Source organism: Cotesia typhae, unplaced genomic scaffold, assembly GCF_013202065.1.
Source record: "Cotesia typhae breed Kobodo isofemale line unplaced genomic scaffold, CoteBio_Ctyphae scaffold_152, whole genome shotgun sequence".
Lineage (NCBI taxonomy): Eukaryota > Metazoa > Arthropoda > Insecta > Hymenoptera > Braconidae > Cotesia > Cotesia typhae.
The window spans coordinates 3010333-3032245 of NW_027423776.1; the positions used below are offsets into that span (position 1 = coordinate 3010333).

Consider the following 21913-nt stretch of genomic DNA (forward strand, 5'->3'; position numbering starts at 1 on the left):
AAGATGAAGCCAAGTGTATAAGAGAAAAGGGTGAAAGATCCCGTGAGGCCACTCGAGCATGTAACTATATAATATTAAGCCCAGGTGAACCAACTTTGTATTATAACTATGTAGCTACTTCGACGACAATTTCCGGATGCTAATGGTTTCAAATCTCGACATCGTCGGACTACCTTCATTTCAAATAATTAAATTCCTGCGCAGAATTGTATACAGCCGTTTCCACACCTCTTCAATGCTTTTATTTTACTTATACTTTTTATCAACAAGTATAATACACCACAGTTATTATCCCCCGAATAATTTTTAAATTACAATCATAATTGCATGCACGGAAATATATATTTTTTTTTAATTTTTTTATAAATACCACGAGAAAAAATAATTTATAAAAAAAAAAAGAGATATTACTTAAATTTAATCTATTGTACATTATTTTTTGTCGATTAGGTAATTATGTAGAATTAAGGCTTCACTTTAAAGTTTGAAAACTTTTAAAATAAAAATTTCGAATTTCTATCAAAAATTGGAAGATGCATTAATTTTTTAAAATTGATACATTTTGTCATACTGTGCAACGAAAATAATACTTTTAAAGAAAAAACTTTATTTGACTCTGTCTCTAAAAGTTTTTTCAAATCAAAATTTTTGTAATATAAATTAATTTGTATTTTTAGTCTAACGGAATGTACAGTTATGAAAAAATTAAACGGATTCTAGAGATAAAATATTGAATCACAAACATAATTTTGAAAAGTTAAACCATCAGAAAAATCAAGTAGAAGAGTTATTGAATTAAAGAATCGTTTTTGGTTCAAATAAATTTTACTTGATTCAAGAATTTTTAATCTTTTAATTGAGTAAATTATTTTATCAGTGCACTGCAAATCGATTGAACGAATTCAGAACAACTTCATTTTTCGCTTTTTTATGGCTGAAAATATATAAAGCTTTACTTTTCGTACAATTACTGTCAATTTACCAAAATTTTAAAAATTCATTACATTGTACTAAGTGTGCTTATTAATTTTCTCACAATAAGTGATCGAAAATTCCAAAAATAGATCATATATATTTAAATACTATTGATCTTCGATGAATGTTAACTGTTTTTAGCATTATCTTGCCGGATATATGTATTAGTAAATGGGAATAAGCACATAAATCGAAAACCTGTCAGATCTCATTGAAACTAACTTGATAGACGATTGTAAGACCAATTAAACAATTTGTTTATAGTTCCGCGAAATATAATTGGTATTTTTAGATTGACAAAGTCGGTCAATTAGTTCAATGTACTTAAGCAATTTTGTTGATTTTACCAAGAGAGAAAATCAATAAAGTACCTAACTGATTCAAGTAATTAAATTTTTTAACGACTTACTATATTGTTCTTGAAAACACCAAATATAGTAAGAGATAGAGATCTATGAATTATAGACATGGTCTCACGTCAAATAAGCCACTCAGAAAGTGGGTAATGATGCACAAAACGAGGCTACAAGAATGAATACATATTATAGATATTATTGCAAATTAAACTTGATTTAACAGTACGAAAATAATGATAATAACAATAATATATTCAACGAATTTATTAACACGAATGGAGAAAGGCAAATGACAAGAGAATCTTTCATGTATACAGTAAAGAATTTGCTTACCACAGTAGTGCATCAAGAGGTCAAGCATGCCAGAACAAACGCGAGAATCTTGATGGCAACAGTTGGGTTCAACTTGAGGCTCAAATAGAGAGAAATCAAGACCCTCCATGTCGCTTTCGCCGCATGAATCGCTCAAAGGCTCAAATATACTGATATTATCACCAATAGCACTTTCGTCCTCAGTAATAAATTCTCGTAATTCTGATGATGAAGATGATACTGTGCCGTGTTGACACAACGCCATGTTTTCAGCATCAGTACATTAACGGAGAAAAATTATTAAACTGCACGATTAATTATCTTCTACTTTAACCATTTTCGCTGGTTATTTTCTAGTAAAACTACCGCAATTATTAATGTCACTGTTTTTTATTCATTTATGATAGATATCCTTTCTTTTATGTCTTATTTATTATAAATTATAAATGCTGCTGTTTTTTTTTTCTTTTTTCAATGAATGAAAAATTAATAAAGAGAAAAGAGAAAGATAAAATGAGGTATAGAGAACACCAATCGTGGCGACGTATAACAGTAAAAGTCCTGCTAGACCAGCTACAGCTTTACTTGTAGATCAGACTCACTGTCTTGTTGATGTTTGTATACTTGGTCAGACTCAAGTAGAGACGAGACGCCGTTTATGATTTTTTATTACTTCACATAAAGACTTGACTCTTTCTCACAATGTACATTAATTAATGCCGGGTTTTATTGCAAGCCCGAGTAACGAATTCGCGAAAACATAAAAAGATCAAATCAACAAATAAACCTCTTTTTCAACTTAACTCCGTTTTTGAATAAATTTCATTATTCATTTAAAGTTTTTTAATCGAATTAATACTTTATAAAATATTTAGTGAGTAATACAATTGTATTGAACTAACAATGAGTCAAATATAGTATAAATATGTAACAAACATCAAATAATATAGATTAACTGTTGCGATATCGAATCATTCAAAATAATTCCAATGAATTAATTTCTATGCGCACGTGCGATTGCCACTTTTATATGTATATGTGTATACTGTTAGGATTTTGCTCAATTTCAAATATTTGTTTTGTCCTGTCGCGATAAAATGAACATTTGCGTTTTATGAATCCAGTCAAACAATTCGTATCACGCAATGAGTTCTCATGACATTTTATTCAATTCATATAATGAAAAAAAAAAAATATCCCGTATATTTCAAAGAATATACAGTTGCGATAACTATCACATCGTTATACTAAACAAATAAATAATAAAATATTGTCAAATTAATAAATCGATAGTTTTTCATTTTTTCCGGTCATTTATACAAAATAATTCATATTACTTTGTTCCTTTATGATTAATTTAACATTAAGAGCTTGTTTTATTATGACAGTATGAATGGGAAAAAAGATTAAAGTTAAATATAAGGATAACTGGATAAAAAAAAAAATGAAACTAAGATGATAAGAATTTGAGCAAACTGTCACATTATGAAATAACCCGCGAAATCTCCGAAGTCAACGCGTTCTAGGTTCGTCGTCAACTGACTTAGCATAGAGTGGAGCCAAGATCTAAAGTCCGAACGAATCCGAGGCTCCACGAAGCCGGCCGACGACCCGGAATATCCATCTCGAATCTTCATCTCTTTAGGATAATTTAATAATTCGCATTTCAATATTTGATTCCTGTGTACCTTTATCTATTGGAAATTTATGAGCCTATACAACCTGAAAGACTGATTTTGTGCTATCCTAAACAAATGAAATTAAGTTAAAATCACTTTCCATTTAATTCAACAGAATTGTAAGGAAAATTTATTTACAAAACAATCCATAAATTGAAATTTTAATAATCTACAGCATAAAATTTTGAGCTAAAAGAATAATACAACTACGAACGTTACAGTTTATTACAATTCAACATCTGCCGGGGAATGTCAATATTTTTGCATCAGGTGCAAGAAAGTATACAAATGTCTTTATAAAAGAAAAAAAAAAGTATTACAGTTGATATGTAAGCACAATACAAGATCTTAATGTCACATGTGGAATATCTTACGGTTTAACTATTAACCGCATTTATACGCGCAGCGAACCGCATAATCGTTGATGCAGTTACATCCTTTTTTGAATTTCTTGTTTCTATCTTCTTCCGTATCTTATTTTTATTTTGATTGTGGATGACCATGTTCTAGTATCCTAAGATTGCTTGATGCTGGACAAGGTCGACTGGACTCTTATTACTTTATCAAGTCAACTAGAACCTTCTGTTCCGTTAGGTATCATTTATTGTTTTTCTCATTTTCATTATCATCATCATTATTTTGATTGAAGATGAACTCAAAGAATATCTTCCATACCGATTGCAAAAACATCGGCAAGGATAAATTTATCTTTCACCGGTAATATGATCAGATTTTCAGGTTGCTTTGTCTGTTATATATAATTTGTAATATATATATTGTAAATATACATATGTATTTGTAATTAAAAAAAAAAATTAATTATTTTTTTTTTATGTGTCTCTATAAATATAATGTAGATTTAGAAACGTATTAAACATTTTATATGCAACAGAAAAAAAGTATAATTGCTGGCGCACTGTTGTCGATCGCATGGTGCGCACCGATGCAGGTGCAGACGAATGGAGTTCGGTCCGTCGGGCATGAAAATTTTCCAGCCCCTTTTTCTTCGCAACCTAGTCTACCCTCGTCGACTACTCTACATTATTTTTCCTTTTTTTTCTTATTTTTTTTTTATTATATGGTATGCATGTTGTATGTATATATATAACTAACCAGAATGTATATCACAAATATACCGCAAGCGCCAACGAGATGCATCGACGGATCAATCGCCAGCGAGATTATGAAGTAAAAAGAAGGGAGCCAACAGAAATGTACAGTCGCAGAGTAAAGCCTATCCTAGATGCCTTTAGGTTCATATGAAGGGGATGGAAATGAAATACATTAGGGGAAAAATTATATCCTTAAAGCTACCTACTCTCATCCACTCCAACTTTTACTTTCATACGTGAATATACATTTGATTTGAAAAGTTGAATTTTAGATATTCATAAACGTTTAATATGTGTAATCATTTATTCATATTAAAAATGAATTTTTTACAACTATCAGATACTCTAGCTTTTTGATTGATCTCACTGATTCTCTTATCTTCAAGTAAAAGCAAACTTGACTGGTCACGATTTCTCGCTTTCTAATTTTCTAATATACAACTAACTTTAAGTATAACTTTTTTCCCGTTTATTACTTGAACGTTCTCAATTTTAATGATTTGATTGAAACTTTGAACCTTCAAGTGTATGTACAGAATTTTTATCGTATCAAATAATGTTCTATTTGATATAAAAACATTTTTTTTTAAGCATCATAGAAAAAGAACGAAAAGTCTCAAACGTCAATACGTGTATCGAAATCCGATCTTGCAGCTCAAGGGTGTCACGTTTTATTATTTTTCTTTTTTTTTTCTATGTATCTCTCTCACAACTTCAATAAATTCCTCATACATAGATCCGGTCACGCTGAAGCACCATGAGAAATTTACTATCAATAATTTTCGTCATCTTTGTACATGATTCATCAGCTATGTAACATGTTGCAGTATAATAAAAAGCCAGGTTTCTCGCTTATTTGCGAACACTATGAATCATCAACTCATTGTCTAAATGGTAATCTACGTTTAGGATACAAGAATATACCGTTAAAGAAACATCGTAAGGAAAGAGGATTTTTATCTCTACATTCTTTTTTCCCTCTTTTTTTTTTTTTTTTTTTTTTTTTTTTTCCAAGAGCAACAAGTACTTATTACAATACTCTACACTATGACTTGCAAACTCATCGAATATTAGTTAGATATGTAATTGACGATCAACAATGCTTTTCATTGATATTTATGTCGAGTGATGATCGTGAGTGTCAACATACAAAAATAAATAGAATGACCCAAAAATATCCTAAGTAAATAAAATCATTTCATTTTATTTTATTTTATTTAGGCATATTTTTGTCAAATCATTCAAATTAATTGTATTTATTGTACGCATTGAGTATAAAATTAATTATTAATATTTTCATTTTGAAAATAAACTTTGTATGTATAAAGGAAAAAAAAATACAGAAACAATATAACATAACATACAAACGATGACCGAATCGCATGTGTTAGAGAGGTTACTAGTACATTATGTTGAGTTATTATGTAATACGCGTAAGCTAAAGCCCTAAAGAAAGACATTCTAGTTGCTTGAGTTTTCATTCCCACAGTTTACTACAGCCAACTCTTGTGTATTAGTTTAAATCTTAAAGATTATCGCTGTACATAAGAATTAAGTTTTTAAAGTATTGTCGAGTCAAAAGGAAGTAATGTTTCATGTCAAATTGGGAACTTGAAAAATGTTTTAATAATACTTTTGAGCAATATTTTTTTAAACTGTTTTTTTTTTTTTTTTTTTTTTTTTTTTTTTAAATATACATTAGCTATATAAATTATGAAATTTTATGAGTACTGTGAATATAATTTATATCAAATAATAAATTATATGAAATATAAATTATACTTCAATACATTATTATTGATTGTTAGTAGAAAAATACTTTTATGTTTTAAATATTGTTGACGATATTAAACATGTTAATTAAACACACTTAGTTGCAAATAAGTGATTAAGAAAGTTGTTAAATTCAATAAATAATCTGTGAGAGTATGTTTATCTATGAACATATAGATATATAGTGTTGAGAAAAAGAAAGGTTTATAGTTACACTGGACTGTCTCGCTACTGTCTATCGACCGGGTTCTCTTGCCCGTAACTCAACGATGAGAAATATCACACAAAACTTGATATCGAAAGCCATCGTTTTTTCATTTTAATCAATGTATGATATCTATTATTCATTTTATTCATAACATCGTCGCACCCAACTGGATTATTCAAGGTAAAATTTTGTATCTCAGATGGCAAAAAGGTGGGTGTGGATCATGATTATTTTTAGATTATTGCATTAAATCCGCCTTTTATACATTCATCACACATTCTTGGCATTTGTAATTTTTAGAATTGCAAAATTGTCATTTGCAAAAATAAATATGGTTATTAGAGAGAAGATGCTAATAAGCGTACATAATTAAACTGTTCTTTCTAAATATTTATAGTAATTATTAATCAAATAGCTAGATCTAATTTGCGAATGGATGGGAAATATGTTCTCAGGGTATTGAAAATAGTGAAAGAAATGTAAAGAATAGGAATATAACAACAAGCGAGGGTAATAATTTACTTCCGTAATAACTTTCTCTCTTTCCACGCGGACGATAAGAAATAAAGACGAAGACTTGCGCAAAAATGCTCTTTTGCGAAAGTCGACAGATAGTCGCGTGTGTTGAACATTACGCATCATTAAGTATATATTTACACATACTTAAATATTCTTCAATTTAATTCTGCGGTCGCGTATACCATTATCCAGCTTTTTAATTTTTTAAAGGATTTTTCATTCGCCGTCTACTGAAAGTATAATTATTTGTTTTTTTTTTATTATTTTTTTTTTTTGTACTTTGGTACAAAAGTTATGTTAGGTAAGTCGATTCTATAAATCGCGAAAGCACGTTCGCTTCTCTAGTTTCACAAGGGATGGTTTAGAGTACATGGCGTGAGAGTAATCGATATTCCAGCAGCTTCTCTTTATACTGTAGCCTTAATGCTGGGTCGCTTTCCACGCTTCTGACGCTTCTTTTCACCCTTACACATCAAGACCAAGACCGATCAGACCTTTAAAAACCACCCTTGTACCATCAACATAACTACAACATCACGTAGCTTTTTATTTTATTTTACTTTTCCAATCCTCAAATTTACCCTCCATATTTTTATAAAGTTTAATAAAGATTTTAAAAATATAATTACACTTCATAATCACTCGAAACGATCAAATGTGTCAAAGCGTTGTATTTCTTCCAAGCGTGCCATTTTAATGTGTCGTTGTCAGGTGATAACAAGTCCAATATCATTATAAAATGTTTACCGTACAATAATGATATCATTAGAGCACACAGCGACACTCCATAAGCAGGTACTAACAAGTGCATACTTGAAAAGCTTTAATTTTTAATTTTAGATTAATTTAGAAGAACAACGAAAATCTTTGAACAGAATAAAAAATCCGGTTGAATATATTCATAAAATACTAGTACTGTACATCATCGGTAGGTGGCTTAATCGCCAACATTTTTTCGCTTGAAGACTGTCGATTAAGAAATAATAAACTCCACTCAGATGGTTGAAATTTTCGTGCCTTAAACTAATGAGTAAGGAAAATATAGAGCTTTGGTAATGCTTAGCTATGCTAAATAATTAAGCGACCATATTTTTGAAGGGGCACAGGTCGTCCTTTAACTGCTTGAACTACTTTTTTGAGCGGCTGAGTGAAGCGATCTACCCTATTATTACATCAAAGGAATAAATCTGAGAAATCTCTTTTGGAACCGTTTTCCATCAGGTACAAAAAACGAGAAAAACTTCTTTGGGTATTTTTTTTTAAAGATCTTGGAAATTCAAGCCTCATCGACAATTCAGAATCCTGATTAGAATAGATTTTCAACAAAAGATTAAACCTATTTTTAAACGGTCAGGCACCTAAATTCAAGAAAATATTTTCGTTCAGAACACGCAATACATTTCAACTCTTAAAACTCGTGTTGAAATTTAAAAAAACCTTGACGTCTACGTATAACATATAGTTATAAACGCTCATTCAAAAAATTTGCTTCAACATAAAGTAGTTATTGTTTTATAAAAACAAAACACAAGTGAGAAACATTAAAAAATAATATGCAAAATAGTTTCACAGTATAATGTTAGATGTATTATTTTTTTCAACTTTTAAATACATTCACTGTGAAATGATTTAATTCACGGTCATAATCGTGGGAGTATCCACGGTTGGAATTGAATCTTGAAGTCGGCATAACTGTAATTCTGCAAGTAACCGTAATGTTTTTTTTCTACCTGTATACGTTTACTTCTACCTTTTATTGTCTCTATACTTTCCTATCATCACCGGAAGGTAGACAAAGGGCATGCGCAGTCACAACCGGAAGTGTACGCAACGTGCGTGACACGAATTGTGCGAGTTTGGTATGATAGATTTTAATTTCTATGCTTTAAAATATATTTAAATACGAGTTTTTGGGTAGTAACTCAAAAAACCGTTAAAGCTTTGTACAATTTCAAAAGCAAAGTTTATTCAATATCCAAATTAATTTTTATTTGAATAAATGAAATTAGTTTTTTTTGTAGAATATTGTTACACTATCTAGGAATTGTCGACATTTCTCTGACTTGGAAAAAAAAAAAAAAAAAAAAAAACTAAGGGCGGGGGTATATAAAGCATAGTAAACCCCTCCAACAAAATTCCATCCACGTGCTGTACCGTTTTCTTCTCTTTTACTTCTACCTACTCACCTACACTTTCCTCAGTGCTCAGTATACTGTATAAATTCCTTGCAAATTTCACCCGAAATCCCAAAAGCGTTAATTTTTAATCAGTACCTTCACAGATTGCACAATCTAGTAAACTTTGCTTGGGTTTATAGGATTTAAAATTAAAATTCACCGAGCATAATAATTTTTCTTGTAGATTTTAAGATTTAAAGATATAAAAAAACTTTTTTAGAGTTGAGTTTAAATTACAAAGATATACGTGTTTGAATTTCGAATGCAGAGAATAAAAGTAGACAAGATAAAGTAGGGTGTTTGTTGTGTGGATGAGTTTGAGTGTAAAAATATCTGACGAAACGAGTTCGAGTATTTAGGATGGCAAAACTCTCGATTGAACTCTGCGCGTATTGTCGCTTGGTAATAAAAATGAAACGGAGAAAAATAATTATTGGTTAATAATTATCAAGTATAAGATACTTATTGAATTAATTTGTCATGATTCATGAGTTTATATATCTGCATACTATTTTTATTCTACCTTCTAACGATTTCAACACTTATACATTTACGAAAAATATAATTTATTCATCACTCTGCTATCATTCGTCTTAATGTTGCTACTTATATCGTTAAATAAATTGTTGTAGGTATTTTACAACAAACGTTGCTGTAAGCCGTTATGCCGTCCGTTCTCATGTCACGTGCAAGCACGAAACTCTGTAAATTTTAACTTAATAAATTTTAATATCTCGTGAGTTCAGTCTCTATATACAATGCTAATAATTAATAATATATATGCTTATTTTACTATCAAATTGTTTTCGCGACATACATAAAAGCTTCCACTCGTTGATATATGTTTAATGATAAGTATGCACAATAAAAAATAAAAATAATACTCTGGAATGCTATTGACTAAGTCAATCTTTCATTGGTAGTCATGGTAGCAATGTGACGAACGTATCATTGATTTTGATCGGTTATACTAATCAGAAAGGGAGAGTATTTTTTTAAAAACCACAATTATACCTCGTCATTTTCATTTAATATTATTTAATATGTCATCAAATGCTATTCTATTCATTCAAATGAAATATGTATGCATTGTATATATTTTGTGTAATTTCGCATAATCAATCGTATAATTACAATTAGTTGGGAATAGAATTTGATGTTGCGAGATATTGACAGGAAATTATAGCTTTCTAGTTGACTTAGCTTTTGACATGTTCATAGATGTAAGAATCTATTATTTTTATCTGTTTTTTTTTTTTATTATTTTTATTTATTATTATTATAGTTATATTAAATAAGTAAAGTACATACACGTGATTCACCACGAGATTTAAAAATCGTCCATAACACGTGTTAATTTACTTATGTCAATACACATTTGTTTCGTAGATACATATTTTTATACTTAATGATGCTGAAATTAACAGGCGTCTGACACAGTTATTAAATTTTTAAATAAATAAATTATAATAAAAAAATTTAACATTAGAAGATTTAAAAAACTATTAATGTAATTTTCTTTAATATTTTTTTTGTCATTTATTTGAAAAAAAAATTCAGCAACTGATTAGATGTCTATTGATTTCAGTTTATACTAAAGTTAACAGACATCTGGTAGCTTTAAAAATTTTTTGATAAATAAATTATTATAATAAAAAATTTTTAAATCTGTGAATGCAATTTTTTTTTTTTTTTATTAAATGGTCAAATGTCTGCTGATTCTAGAATCATTCTAGTTAACTGACTGATGATACTAAAATCAGAAGACACCTAGTTATTATTTGATTTTATTTAATAAGTAAATTATCAACAACAAAGTGTTATATAATTTTTTTTTTGTAATAATTTATTTATTGAGAAAAATTCTAAAAATAATCAAATGTCTACTCATTTCAGTATCATTTTAATTAACTAATTATTAAATATAAAGATCATAAGAATTGAACCGTGTTGCACATGTTAAAATAGTAAAACAAGAAAATTGACTACTCACCACAAACGTTGAGCCAACCCTCAACTCGACAAGGGTACTCCAGCTTCATGATGCTCCGATTCACCGGTAAATTATACTTCTCAAGATATTAGTGTGTACTATCCAATTGAAAATGTACACCAACACAAGAAATCATCACTAAAAAACTTTAAATTAATCCAGATCATATTATGCCATCTAATCAGTGAAGAAGAAGAAGAACAATAATAATAAATAATTAATAAATTAATAAGTGAACAATAGCATAAATACTGAATAGAAATAATTATGCTTGCAATCACTCTCGGGGTGAAAGTCCTTGACCGTTGACCAACTTGAAATGGAGTTTACAATTGAAATATAAACAAGAGACCCGAGTGCCAGATGCAAAGCACGATCGTTAGGTTTGTTGGTAAACGCGCGGTAAAACACTACATACTTCTCAATCGTGGGACGTGGGGCACCATACGAACCACATGCATCAGCACCAGCTCCTCGATTCAAACTGAAAGTGGCGGTGTAGTGAGGAAAGACTAGACCAACCAACACAACGTGTAAATGTATGGATTGTATTACTGTGTATTACTGTGTAATACTGTATGGATGTATAGCAACGAGGAGCGAGGCGAGGCCAACAGACCCACCGGCTAGTGCTCAAGCACAAACACATTAAACCACTCTCACTCTATACTCTATACATAAGCTCCAGTATCTGTCCTAAACATTTCATCTGCTCCCTTTTAACTCCACTTTACACTCACCTACAACGACCGCTACCGAATATTACCGACCACTCACGAACAACCATTTCTATTTTACTCGCACTCTACTCCAACAACCAAACGCAGAATCAAAAATTGCGCGCGCAGCATTGTTCAAATAATATGCGCAGAACATTTCAACTACTACGCAAGTCCCAATAATATTATTCTCTGTTGTAAATATCTGTTCATTGTTAAATAATTTTTAATTATATTCATCCGTACACATTTAAGACTCTAATTAGTTAAGACATTCGATTTAGCTGTCACTTGACAATTTTTTGATTTTCTTTAAAAAATTATTTTTAAAAAATTGCATTTTTATTTATTAAAATTCCTACAACTCCATTTTTTAGTCATAATTTATTTATTAAAGAAAATTTTTAAAATTGTCAAGTCACAGCTAAGTTTAATGTCATATTAGTTGTATTCATAGGTTTTATGTTATGATAACAAATTTAACGGACTTTTAATAAATGTTAGGATTATTTTTCAAAGAAAATAAAAAAAAAATATAGAATTTTTCAAAAAAAATTTTTTATTAATGTAAATATATAAATACCCATCTAAATTATTAATTTGGTAGTGTTAAGATTAATGAAAAATATTGATGCAATTTTTGTAAATATTTTTTTTTACTAATAATTTATAACTCAAAAAAACTTAAAAAATTTTATGAAAATTAATGTAACACATATTTGATAATTTTTTAAATTTTATAATAAATGAGTTATAGCAAAAAAAAATTATAAAAAAAATTGACATCTAGAAATTAAAAAAAATAAAAAATACAGATTTTTAAAAATAATTTTTTAGAACAAATCTTTTTGTTGAATAAAATTAAAAAATTGTCAAATGACAGCTAATTTGAATGTCATTAAATTTTTACATGTTGCTAATTTCAATTTTATTAATTTTTTAATTTTGAATATTGATGCATATAGACATACATTTTTATCTCAATAAAAACAACAAAAATCACAACATACGCATAAAAAAAATATAATTTTTATTACTTTCTTAATTTTTCTTGATTTTTCCATGACATTAAAGTTAGCTGTCAATTGACAATTTATTATTTTTTTTTAACAAAAAAATTGGTTCTAAAAAATTACATTTTTAATTTATTAAAATTTTTACAAGTCTATTTTTTTAATAGTTTTTTTTTTTTGCAATAATTTATTTGTTAAAGAAAATCAAAAAAATTGTAAAGTGACAGCTAAATTTAATGTCATGATTTTTCCTACCATAATGTTCACTATGAAAAAAATATACTTACAAGATTAAAAGAACTGTGAGTGCAAATTTTTTAAAAAACTTAGTCCCTTTATAATTTATTATCTATTTAAAAAAATTAAACGAATAAGTTATCGAAAAAAAAATTTTTTTACGTCAAAAATTGACAAAAACGATAAATGCAATTTTTTATGAATTTTTTTTCAGTATTATTTTAATTTTCAATAAAATCAAGTAATGGGTAAATAATTCTTTGCTAATTTCAGTATCATAAAATAATACAATTTATATTTAGAAAAAAAATGTATAAAATGATTTATGCAAGTAACATATTTGTTTTAATAAAATTGTTAAAAAATATAAATCAATAAAATACAGAAGAAACTCCAATATTTTTTGCAATTATTGTATAATTATAGTATATCAATAAAAAACTAAATAATAAAAAAGTATGAAACATGTAAGTATATATAGGTATTATGAAATAGACGCCACCTGTGTGGGATTTCTCTGGCGAGAGTTTCAGTTCTGTCAAAATGGCGCTCAAAGCACAAGTCGGTCAAAGTGAGTATCCTAAAAAAATGAAATTTATTATTTATCGCAACAAAATAAATGTAATTTGTCATTGCACATAGATTGTTTAAATAATACTTTACTATAAATAGTAATAGTTATTTATAATAACATCAAATACGTATGATATTAATGTTCTATTGGGCGTACGTCTTGGCCAAGATGATTTCATCACACAATTGAGCATACTCATAAATGTCAAACTATTTAGTATTTTCGTCAGTCCATAACAGTTACATCAAATTAACCATTCACTGATTATTTATTAGACTTATAAATTTAAATCATAAATTATTTTAATTTATCACAATTATTTATTTTTAATTACACTTTGACGTTTAATTGTTTGTATATGATACTTACTATATCAACAGTGATGAATCATAACATTGATTTTTTAATGATAATAAAATTTAATTGATAATTAACCTAGTGTTCTTGATATAATCCGTGACAATTCTATTTTTAGATTATACACGTGGACTTGACATAATACTAATCTAATTTGTAATTTGTGAGTAAAATAATGTGATGTTGACTATGGGAACTTCAAAACATTACTTCAAATTATTGAGAAATTAGAAATCTTAATTATTAATTATTCAATTTTATTAATATTACATATATAGATATTTAATTATAAGGGTACTATTTTACAAGTATACGTGACTGTTGTGACGTCACTAACTTTAAAGACCGATCAATACTTGAATAGATGGGTACCGAAAGATTTCATGTTACAGATTACAGCAATTTATCTAACTAATCTGTACATTACGTTCATTTTATTTTTAATTAAATCTCACCATTTTTTATTTTATAATTTAATGTTGATAACAAATCAAAATTTGTTATAAATCATGTGATTACATTGTTTTTTAATAATAAAGAAAATTTTTATGTATATGATTGTAACAGAGGTTGAAAAAAATTTTTTTTAATTTATAAATAATTAACTTGTTTAAAAAAAAATGAACTTGAAAATTTTGAAGAAAGCTTCTTGTGTAATTTTTAAAAATATTTTTTCAATGATAAATTTTAAAGTTACTTGAAAATTTTTTGAATTAGCTGCTTGCTTCTTTCACACAAATGAAAATTGAAAACGTTTTGTTTTTAACAAAATTTAATTTTTTTTTTTTTTTTTTTTTTTTTTTTTTTTATTATGTAGATATCAATTGATCAACATAATTTGATAACTTTTTTTATCATTTGACTAATACAATAGAATTACTGATATTCGTTAAAGGAAATAATGATTACCTGTAATCCTTAACTTTTAATTATAATTGAAATGGTGTCCATCGTAGAAAGTAGCTTTGAGTAATATTCGGAGTAATTTAGAGAGTTAAATACTATTTAAATTTTAATTTTTAATCAAAGATTTTAAGATACAAAAATATAATTTTTGTTGATAAATTTATTACAAACAATATAGTATATTATATCTTTTATTATTTATTACTTAATAAAGAGTCGATTAGGTACTACATTTAGGCCAATCCATACCAAATCATACCCGTTCTAAAGAAGAACATTTTTTATTTCGGCTATTTTTTTCTAAGCTTAAGAAGTTTGTACACATTGAATTTTTAAGAATTTCTCAAGAAGAGTTATATTATATAAGTTTTGAATGTTCATAACTTCTGATTGTTTTAATCTAATTTAAAAGTAATAAGGGTTATTTTTATACTCCTGAAATTCTGTTTAGTAAAGAAAAAGAAAGAAAAAACAAAACATTTTATAGTATGAAACATAACAAGTACTCAACTTCCTAGACTTTTTGTAAAAATAAAACTTTTCTTAATTTTTTTTTAATTTTGAAAGAACTTGAGTTAAAAAAAAAAAAAAACATTGAAACTCAATCAAAAGTTGAGAATTTTTTAAATCCACCATACCGCTGCTTTTTTGAAACTAAAAAAATTTCTAAATGTACAAGTTTTAAAAGATCAAGGACTAAAAATTTCCAAGCAAGCTACAAAATTTTTTTATATATAAAAAACGTATCAAAAAATGAAAAAAACTAGGTGATTTGATATGAAATGATTTTTCTATTTCTTTTAATTTTATTGAAACTTTCTTTTTTTAATTAAATCAATACCGATATATATATATATATATATATATATATATATATATATATATATATATATATATATATATATATATATATATATATATATATATATATATATATTTAATTACAATATCACGTAACGGTAGAAACCTGAACCGATGCTATAATTGAGAATAGATTCACATGATATGAAAAAAAAAAATAAAATTGTAATAGATAAAATGACATCAGGCAAATTGTTAAAATAGGTCATCCTTCATTGAAACATCGAAATTATCATCTCAATATATTGAAAGTAGAAAATTGTAGATGCCTTTAATTGGGCGTAATATTTCCACAGTGATAAAATTCGATTACTATAATTGAATAATTATATTTATGTAATTAATAATTATATCTTCGTAATTCAGTTCATGGTTAGATTTTATATTCTCATAGAAATGACATATCACTGGTTATGTATTATTACTTTCAAAGCTGCATTGTTTTATTGCACATAACAACATAACAGGAGACAGTTATCGTTAAATTTGTACTATGCGGTATTAAATATAAATTGTTCAATAATACCTCGCAGTTGAACATAATGCAGGGATTATTTGAATCTCGTATTAATTTAAACATCTACAATGAGCCAGTGAATATGAAAACTATTTTTTTACTGAGATTAAACATTTATTCCACAATGAATAAATTAAAAAATTATGAAATATAAAAATTTTTAAATTTGTTTCAATATCAAACAACTTATGTAGCTGTATATTTTTTTAAATAAAGATTCTTTCTAATAAAAGAAAATTATTACTCAAAATAGTTAGAGCTATTAAAGTTTATTTACAAAACTGTGAAAAACTGAACATCATTAAACAAATTTTTACAGTTACTGGAAGCAATCATCATAACTGTTGGCGACTTCAGTAAACAGAGATTTAATTTTTTTTCTTTTAACACTCTGTTACGATAAAATATTTTAAAAGTATTTTTTTTTTTTACTTTTATTTTCTAATAAAAAAAATAATATGAAATGATTTAATTAAACAATTATTTTTATTATTTTTTTATTATATGAGTACAACATAATTATTGTAAATTATAAATATATTTATTTTTTTTTTTTTCATGAATAATTACTAATTTATAATTTTTATTTATAGAAATTATGAATGAAGTTATCAAGCAGAAGATTAACAAAAAAGCTTCTGCTGGTGGTGGTGCTGCTGCTAATGTTGAATGGAGAATCCTGGTCGTAGATCAATTAGCTATGAGAATGGTATCAGCATGTTGCAAAATGCATGATATAAGTGCTCAAGGAATTACATTAGTAGAAGATATCAATAAGAAACGAGAGCCTTTACCATCAATGGAAGCTATTTATCTTATTACTCCTTGCAACGGTTCGGTGCAAAAACTTATTGATGACTTCAGTAATCCATCTAGAACTATTTATAAAGCTGCCCACGTATATTTCACTGAAGGTAAAGTCTAATGATCGTTTTTCCTATCAATTAATTATTAACCAAATCTAATATAAATATTAATGTAAATAAATTTACAATCGCACAATAATAGCGTTTAATTTATCGATTTTTTTTTTAATTTTTTTAAAAAGTGTTTTAAGTTTTATTATGTTTTTATTTTTTACATCAATTTTTAGTTAATATTTTTTCACAGCATGTCCTGATGATTTATTTAACAATTTACGCCAATCGATGGTAAAAAAATACATTAGAACTTTAAAGGAAATCAACATAGCATTTATACCGTATGAAGAGCAGGTAAAAATATTTTTTTTTTAATTTTTTTTTAAATTTGATTTGCGGGTGAAACTTTTGTCTTTTATCAAGCTGATAAATTGTTTTGTTTATTTCTTTCTTTTTGTTCTTACACTCTCTCTATCTTCATACCTACAACTTTACGATTCGAAATGATGAAAATAAATGTTTTTTTTTTTCTTCTCTAAACGACATTATTCTGCAATTAAATGTATTACACGTGTATTGATTTTATCCATCGCACGAACTAACGATTTTTCAAAATGCATTAATGCTTGCACTCATCCAGTGTGTCCAGAGGAGCTCTTCAATGAACTCTGCAAGTCTCTCGCCGCTAGAAAGATAAAAACTCTCAAAGAGATCAACATTGCATTTCTTCCGTATGAGTCTCAGGTGAAATAAAACTGTTCAAACAAATAAATCCATCCAAATTATATCAAATATACCGTATTTTATTCACTCAAAAAAACTTTTCACTTTCTTTGGCATTGTTTCTTCTTGTTGGCTAAAATCGCAAAAAAATGTTAACTTGTGGCTTTTCTATGCATATTAACTTAATTAGCTTTGCATAAACTTTATGTGATAAATTATGGCTTATTGCTCAAAATATCAATATAATAATACATTAGCTTAGCATTTATAGTATAATCAAGCGACTGAATAATAAAATTAATTTTAACATTAATATACACTCAGGTTTTTTCTCTGGATTCACGTGAAACGTTTCAATGCTTTTACAATCCATCATTTATAAATGCTCGAAATGCAAATATGGAACGCAGTGCTGAACAAATAGCAACACTTTGTGCTACTCTTGGTGAATATCCATCAGTAAGATATCGAAGGTAATTAATTGTTCATTAAAAATTTTACTTCCTTATATTTACAAAAAACTAAGTAACTAAATATTAAATTTTTAATAATTTTAATAGCGATTTTGATCGTAATGTGGAACTTGCACAAATGGTACAGCAAAAATTAGACGCCTATAAAGCTGATGAACCAACAATGGGTGAAGGTCCGGAAAAATCACGCTCCCAATTATTAATTCTTGATCGTGGATTCGATTGCGTTTCACCTCTACTGCATGAACTTACACTCCAAGCTATGGCGTATGATTTACTTGACATTGAAAATGATGTTTACAGGTAACTATTCTCCTTTATTATAAATTATGATTTGTATATAAAAATCATTGACCATTTTTTAATTATTTTTCTACAGCTATGAGGCGTCGGCAGGCCAGGGTGAAAAAGAAGTTTTGCTTGACGAAAATGATGAATTGTGGGTAGAATTGAGGCATCAACATATTGCAGTTGTATCTCAGTAAGTGTGAAAATTATTCAGCATTTTTTGGTTTTTATAGTATACAGTTTGTTTATAGACAATTTGTATTATAATTATTTTTATTAATTAATATTTCATGAATATTTTTTTTTTTAGAAATGTCACAAAGAATCTGAAGAAATTTACAGAATCAAAAAGAATGCCCCAAGGAGATAAACAAAGTATGAGAGATCTTTCGCAAATGATTAAAAAAATGCCTCAATATCAGAAAGAATTGAGTAAATATGCTACTCATTTACATTTGGCTGAAGATTGCATGAAACGCTATCAAGGAAATGTAGACAAACTTTGTAAGGTTGAACAGGTAAAAAAAAACTATTTTTCATCAACTTATTTTTCATTTTATGTAAAAAAAAAATGTTAATTTAACAAATATATTACTAAAAGGATTTGGCTATGGGTACTGATGCTGAAGGTGAACGTATCAAAGATCAAATGCGCAACATTACTCCAGTTTTGTTAGATCAAACAGTTAATAATCTAGACAAATTGCGTATAATTGCCCTGTATGTATTAAGTAAAAATGGAATTAATGAAGAAAATCTCAACCGTTTAGTACATCATGCTCAAGTATCACCAGACGATAAACAAACCATTATGAACATGGCAAGCTTAGGCATCAATGTTGACGTACGTGCAAAGCAGTTGTAAAAAATATTTATTAATAATTACTACATTCAATAAAATTTATATTTACATTTTGGTCCATAGGGTAAAGGACGTAAACCATACACAGTTCCGCGGAAAGAAAGGATTACTGAACAAACCTACCAAATGAGTCGTTGGACACCAATTGTTAAAGATATTATGGAGGATTCTATTGAAGATAGATTAGATACTAAACATTTTCCATTTTTAGCCGGGCGTGCTGTTAGTTCTGGATATCATGCTCCAACGAGGTATATTTTTTTTATAATTATTTTTATTATATTTATAGAATATGTAAAAATATTAATTTTATTATCCTAGCGCACGTTATGGACACTGGCATAAAGATAAAGGACAGCAGACTATTAAAAATGTACCACGTTTAATAGTCTTTATCGTTGGTGGAGTATGTTTTTCTGAAATTCGATGTGCATATGAAGTAACGAATGCTATGAAAAATTGGGAAGTCATAATTGGTAAGATTAGTCAAATCAAGTATTTTTTTTTTTTATCTTATATTATTAGTAAACTTTAATTATTTATCAAATTTTTTCAGGATCATCTCATGTTATCACACCAAAATCTTTTCTATCGGATTTGAGTAAAGTCCACATCTAAATCTAATTGACTAATTTTATCTATAACTTTATGATGACATGGATTACATATTGTGTACTAATAATTTCAGTGGAATTAGTAATATTAATACTATTTTTTATTTATTTTTAATTTATTCTGGAGAACGTAAAAAATTGGAAATGAAAAGATTAATTGGATTTTCAACAAATGTGTCAAGTGCCTGCATGAGATACTTTAAAGATTTATTTATTAATATTACTAATACCACTTGAGATTAATAGTAATGGTATATGTTCAACAATAAATAGTAATTTTTATCATAAGCAATAGAAAAAAGTTGAATAATAAAAAAAATATTTATCATATATTTAAGTCACGTCCAATAAGTCTTACTTTTATTTTATATTAGTCATGGACGTGATGATTGTATAAAAATTAATAATTGTTATTTATATTTTTGTGTTCTTATTAATGATTTAAATATTTTTTGCATATAAAAGAGAAGAAAAAAAAACTTAAGTAATCATAAAATGAATTATTTAAATTTATAGATTAAAAATAGGTAAAAATGATGAGCGCGAATGCAATATTGTTAGATAAAAAAATTATAATATCTATCAAATTAATCAAATTTTACAATTTAAATTATTCTAAAATTTTCTATATTCTGACCACCTTTTTTTTCACCAAAAATCAAAAAATAGAAGCTTATAATCTTCAGGATCAGAAATATTAAAAAAAAAAAAAAAAAAAAAAAAATCGAAATTCTGAAAGTAAAATCAACTTGTCATCAAAAATAAATTTCTGACATTAGATTTTTGAGATTCAATAATGAAGTTGAGTAACCATTAATATAATAATGAAATATCTTTATTAAATTATTAAAGCTATACGTATAGTCATTCCGTACAAGCACTCATCACATAAATGAAATAAGAAAAAAAAATCTATCAACTATGCAATGAAAAAAAAAAATTATTATATTTTCCATTATTAAGAAAATTACTATCTTCATTACATAATCTGTAGTATCACTACAATGCTTTCAATCTGTATACACTGATCAATTTTAGATTTTTATTCTTCGCTAATTGAAAATATAAATATTACAATATATATATATATATATATATATATATATATATATATATATATATATATATATATATATATATATATATATATATATCCGTTGAATAGCAACAGTTAAAGATCTATTGAAATAATTATAAAAATGCAACTTAGAATATTTATATAATTAGTTATTATAAATGTGTATTTATATTATGTTAACCCAAAGAAAGTGTTCTGCTTGAAATGGCCTATACATTGAAGGGTTTAAAGAAATCAGTTAATTAAATTATATGTGTTAAAGAAATTAATAATTGTTTCAATATAGATCAAATTACGCGATCACTCTATATAATAAACTTATCATAATAATATTAAAATACAAATAATTATAATGATAATAAAATGAATAATACACTATAATTACAATAATTCAATTTACCTTCTGCCTAATTTTATTTTGCTTTTTTTTGGATTCAGGATTTTTGTTAGGATATATGTAGTTCTTAAACATGTAGAAAAATATTAATTAATGCTACAAATATTGATGTTTAATTGATTATTATTTTATATAAAACTTGGAATAACTATGTAAATATCATAATCATAATCTTTAGTGCATTTCTTAGTAACTTATTCTACACACACACACACACACACACACACACACACACACACACACACACACACACACACACACACACACACACACACACACACACACACACACACACACACACACACACACACACACACACACACACACACA

The 21913-nt window shown here is 27.0% G+C and overlaps 2 protein-coding genes and 1 non-coding gene across 12 annotated transcripts in view; 2 read left to right on the plus strand and 1 right to left on the minus strand.

Annotated features, from left to right (window-relative positions):
• The window catches only part of Raskol (Ras GTPase-activating protein raskol), a 60965-nt gene extending 49240 nt beyond the window's left edge, over window positions 1–11725 (minus strand). For 7 of the 9 annotated variants that reach the window (XM_074255586.1, XM_074255594.1, XM_074255589.1 and 4 more), the window contains exon 1: window positions 1665–1923. In XM_074255586.1, coding sequence (XP_074111687.1) covers window positions 1665–1908 — 244 coding nt within the window. In that variant the 5' untranslated portion in view covers window positions 1909–1923. Of the gene's footprint in view, window positions 1–1664; window positions 1924–11104 lie in introns of those variants that run through there. The other 2 variants (XM_074255593.1, XM_074255591.1) reach the window with 1 other exon arrangement.
• Window positions 7948–8098, plus strand: LOC141536715 (U12 minor spliceosomal RNA). The gene has a single exon (XR_012480782.1). It is a non-coding gene; the product is annotated as a U12 minor spliceosomal RNA (small nuclear RNA).
• Window positions 11726–13557: 1832 nt separating the features above from the next.
• Window positions 13558–21913, plus strand: Rop (Syntaxin-binding protein Rop). 2 transcript variants are annotated; one of them, XM_074256562.1, is made up of 11 exons: window positions 13558–13644; window positions 16882–17202; window positions 17399–17502; window positions 18196–18344; window positions 18432–18647; window positions 18724–18825; window positions 18943–19150; window positions 19234–19476; window positions 19558–19745; window positions 19816–19970; window positions 20051–21913. In XM_074256562.1, exons 1-11 carry the CDS (start codon window positions 13617–13619, stop codon window positions 20110–20112), a joined length of 1776 nt encoding a protein of 591 aa, XP_074112663.1. In that variant the 5' UTR covers window positions 13558–13616; the 3' UTR covers window positions 20113–21913. The 2 variants fall into 2 exon arrangements, with proteins under 2 accessions (XP_074112663.1, XP_074112664.1); XM_074256563.1 differs by lacking the exon at window positions 17399–17502 and adding an exon at window positions 17789–17892.

Excerpts from the sequence above, each read along its gene's own strand:
- Rop (XM_074256562.1), top strand. The coding sequence starts at position 13,617 with ATGGCGCTCAAAGCACAAGTCGGTCAAA. Across the intron at positions 19,746-19,815 it reads GGATATCATGCTCCAACGAG|CGCACGTTATGGACACTGGC; the intron begins GTATATTTTTTT and ends TTATTATCCTAG. Across the intron at positions 19,971-20,050 it reads AAATTGGGAAGTCATAATTG|GATCATCTCATGTTATCACA; the intron begins GTAAGATTAGTC and ends AAATTTTTTCAG.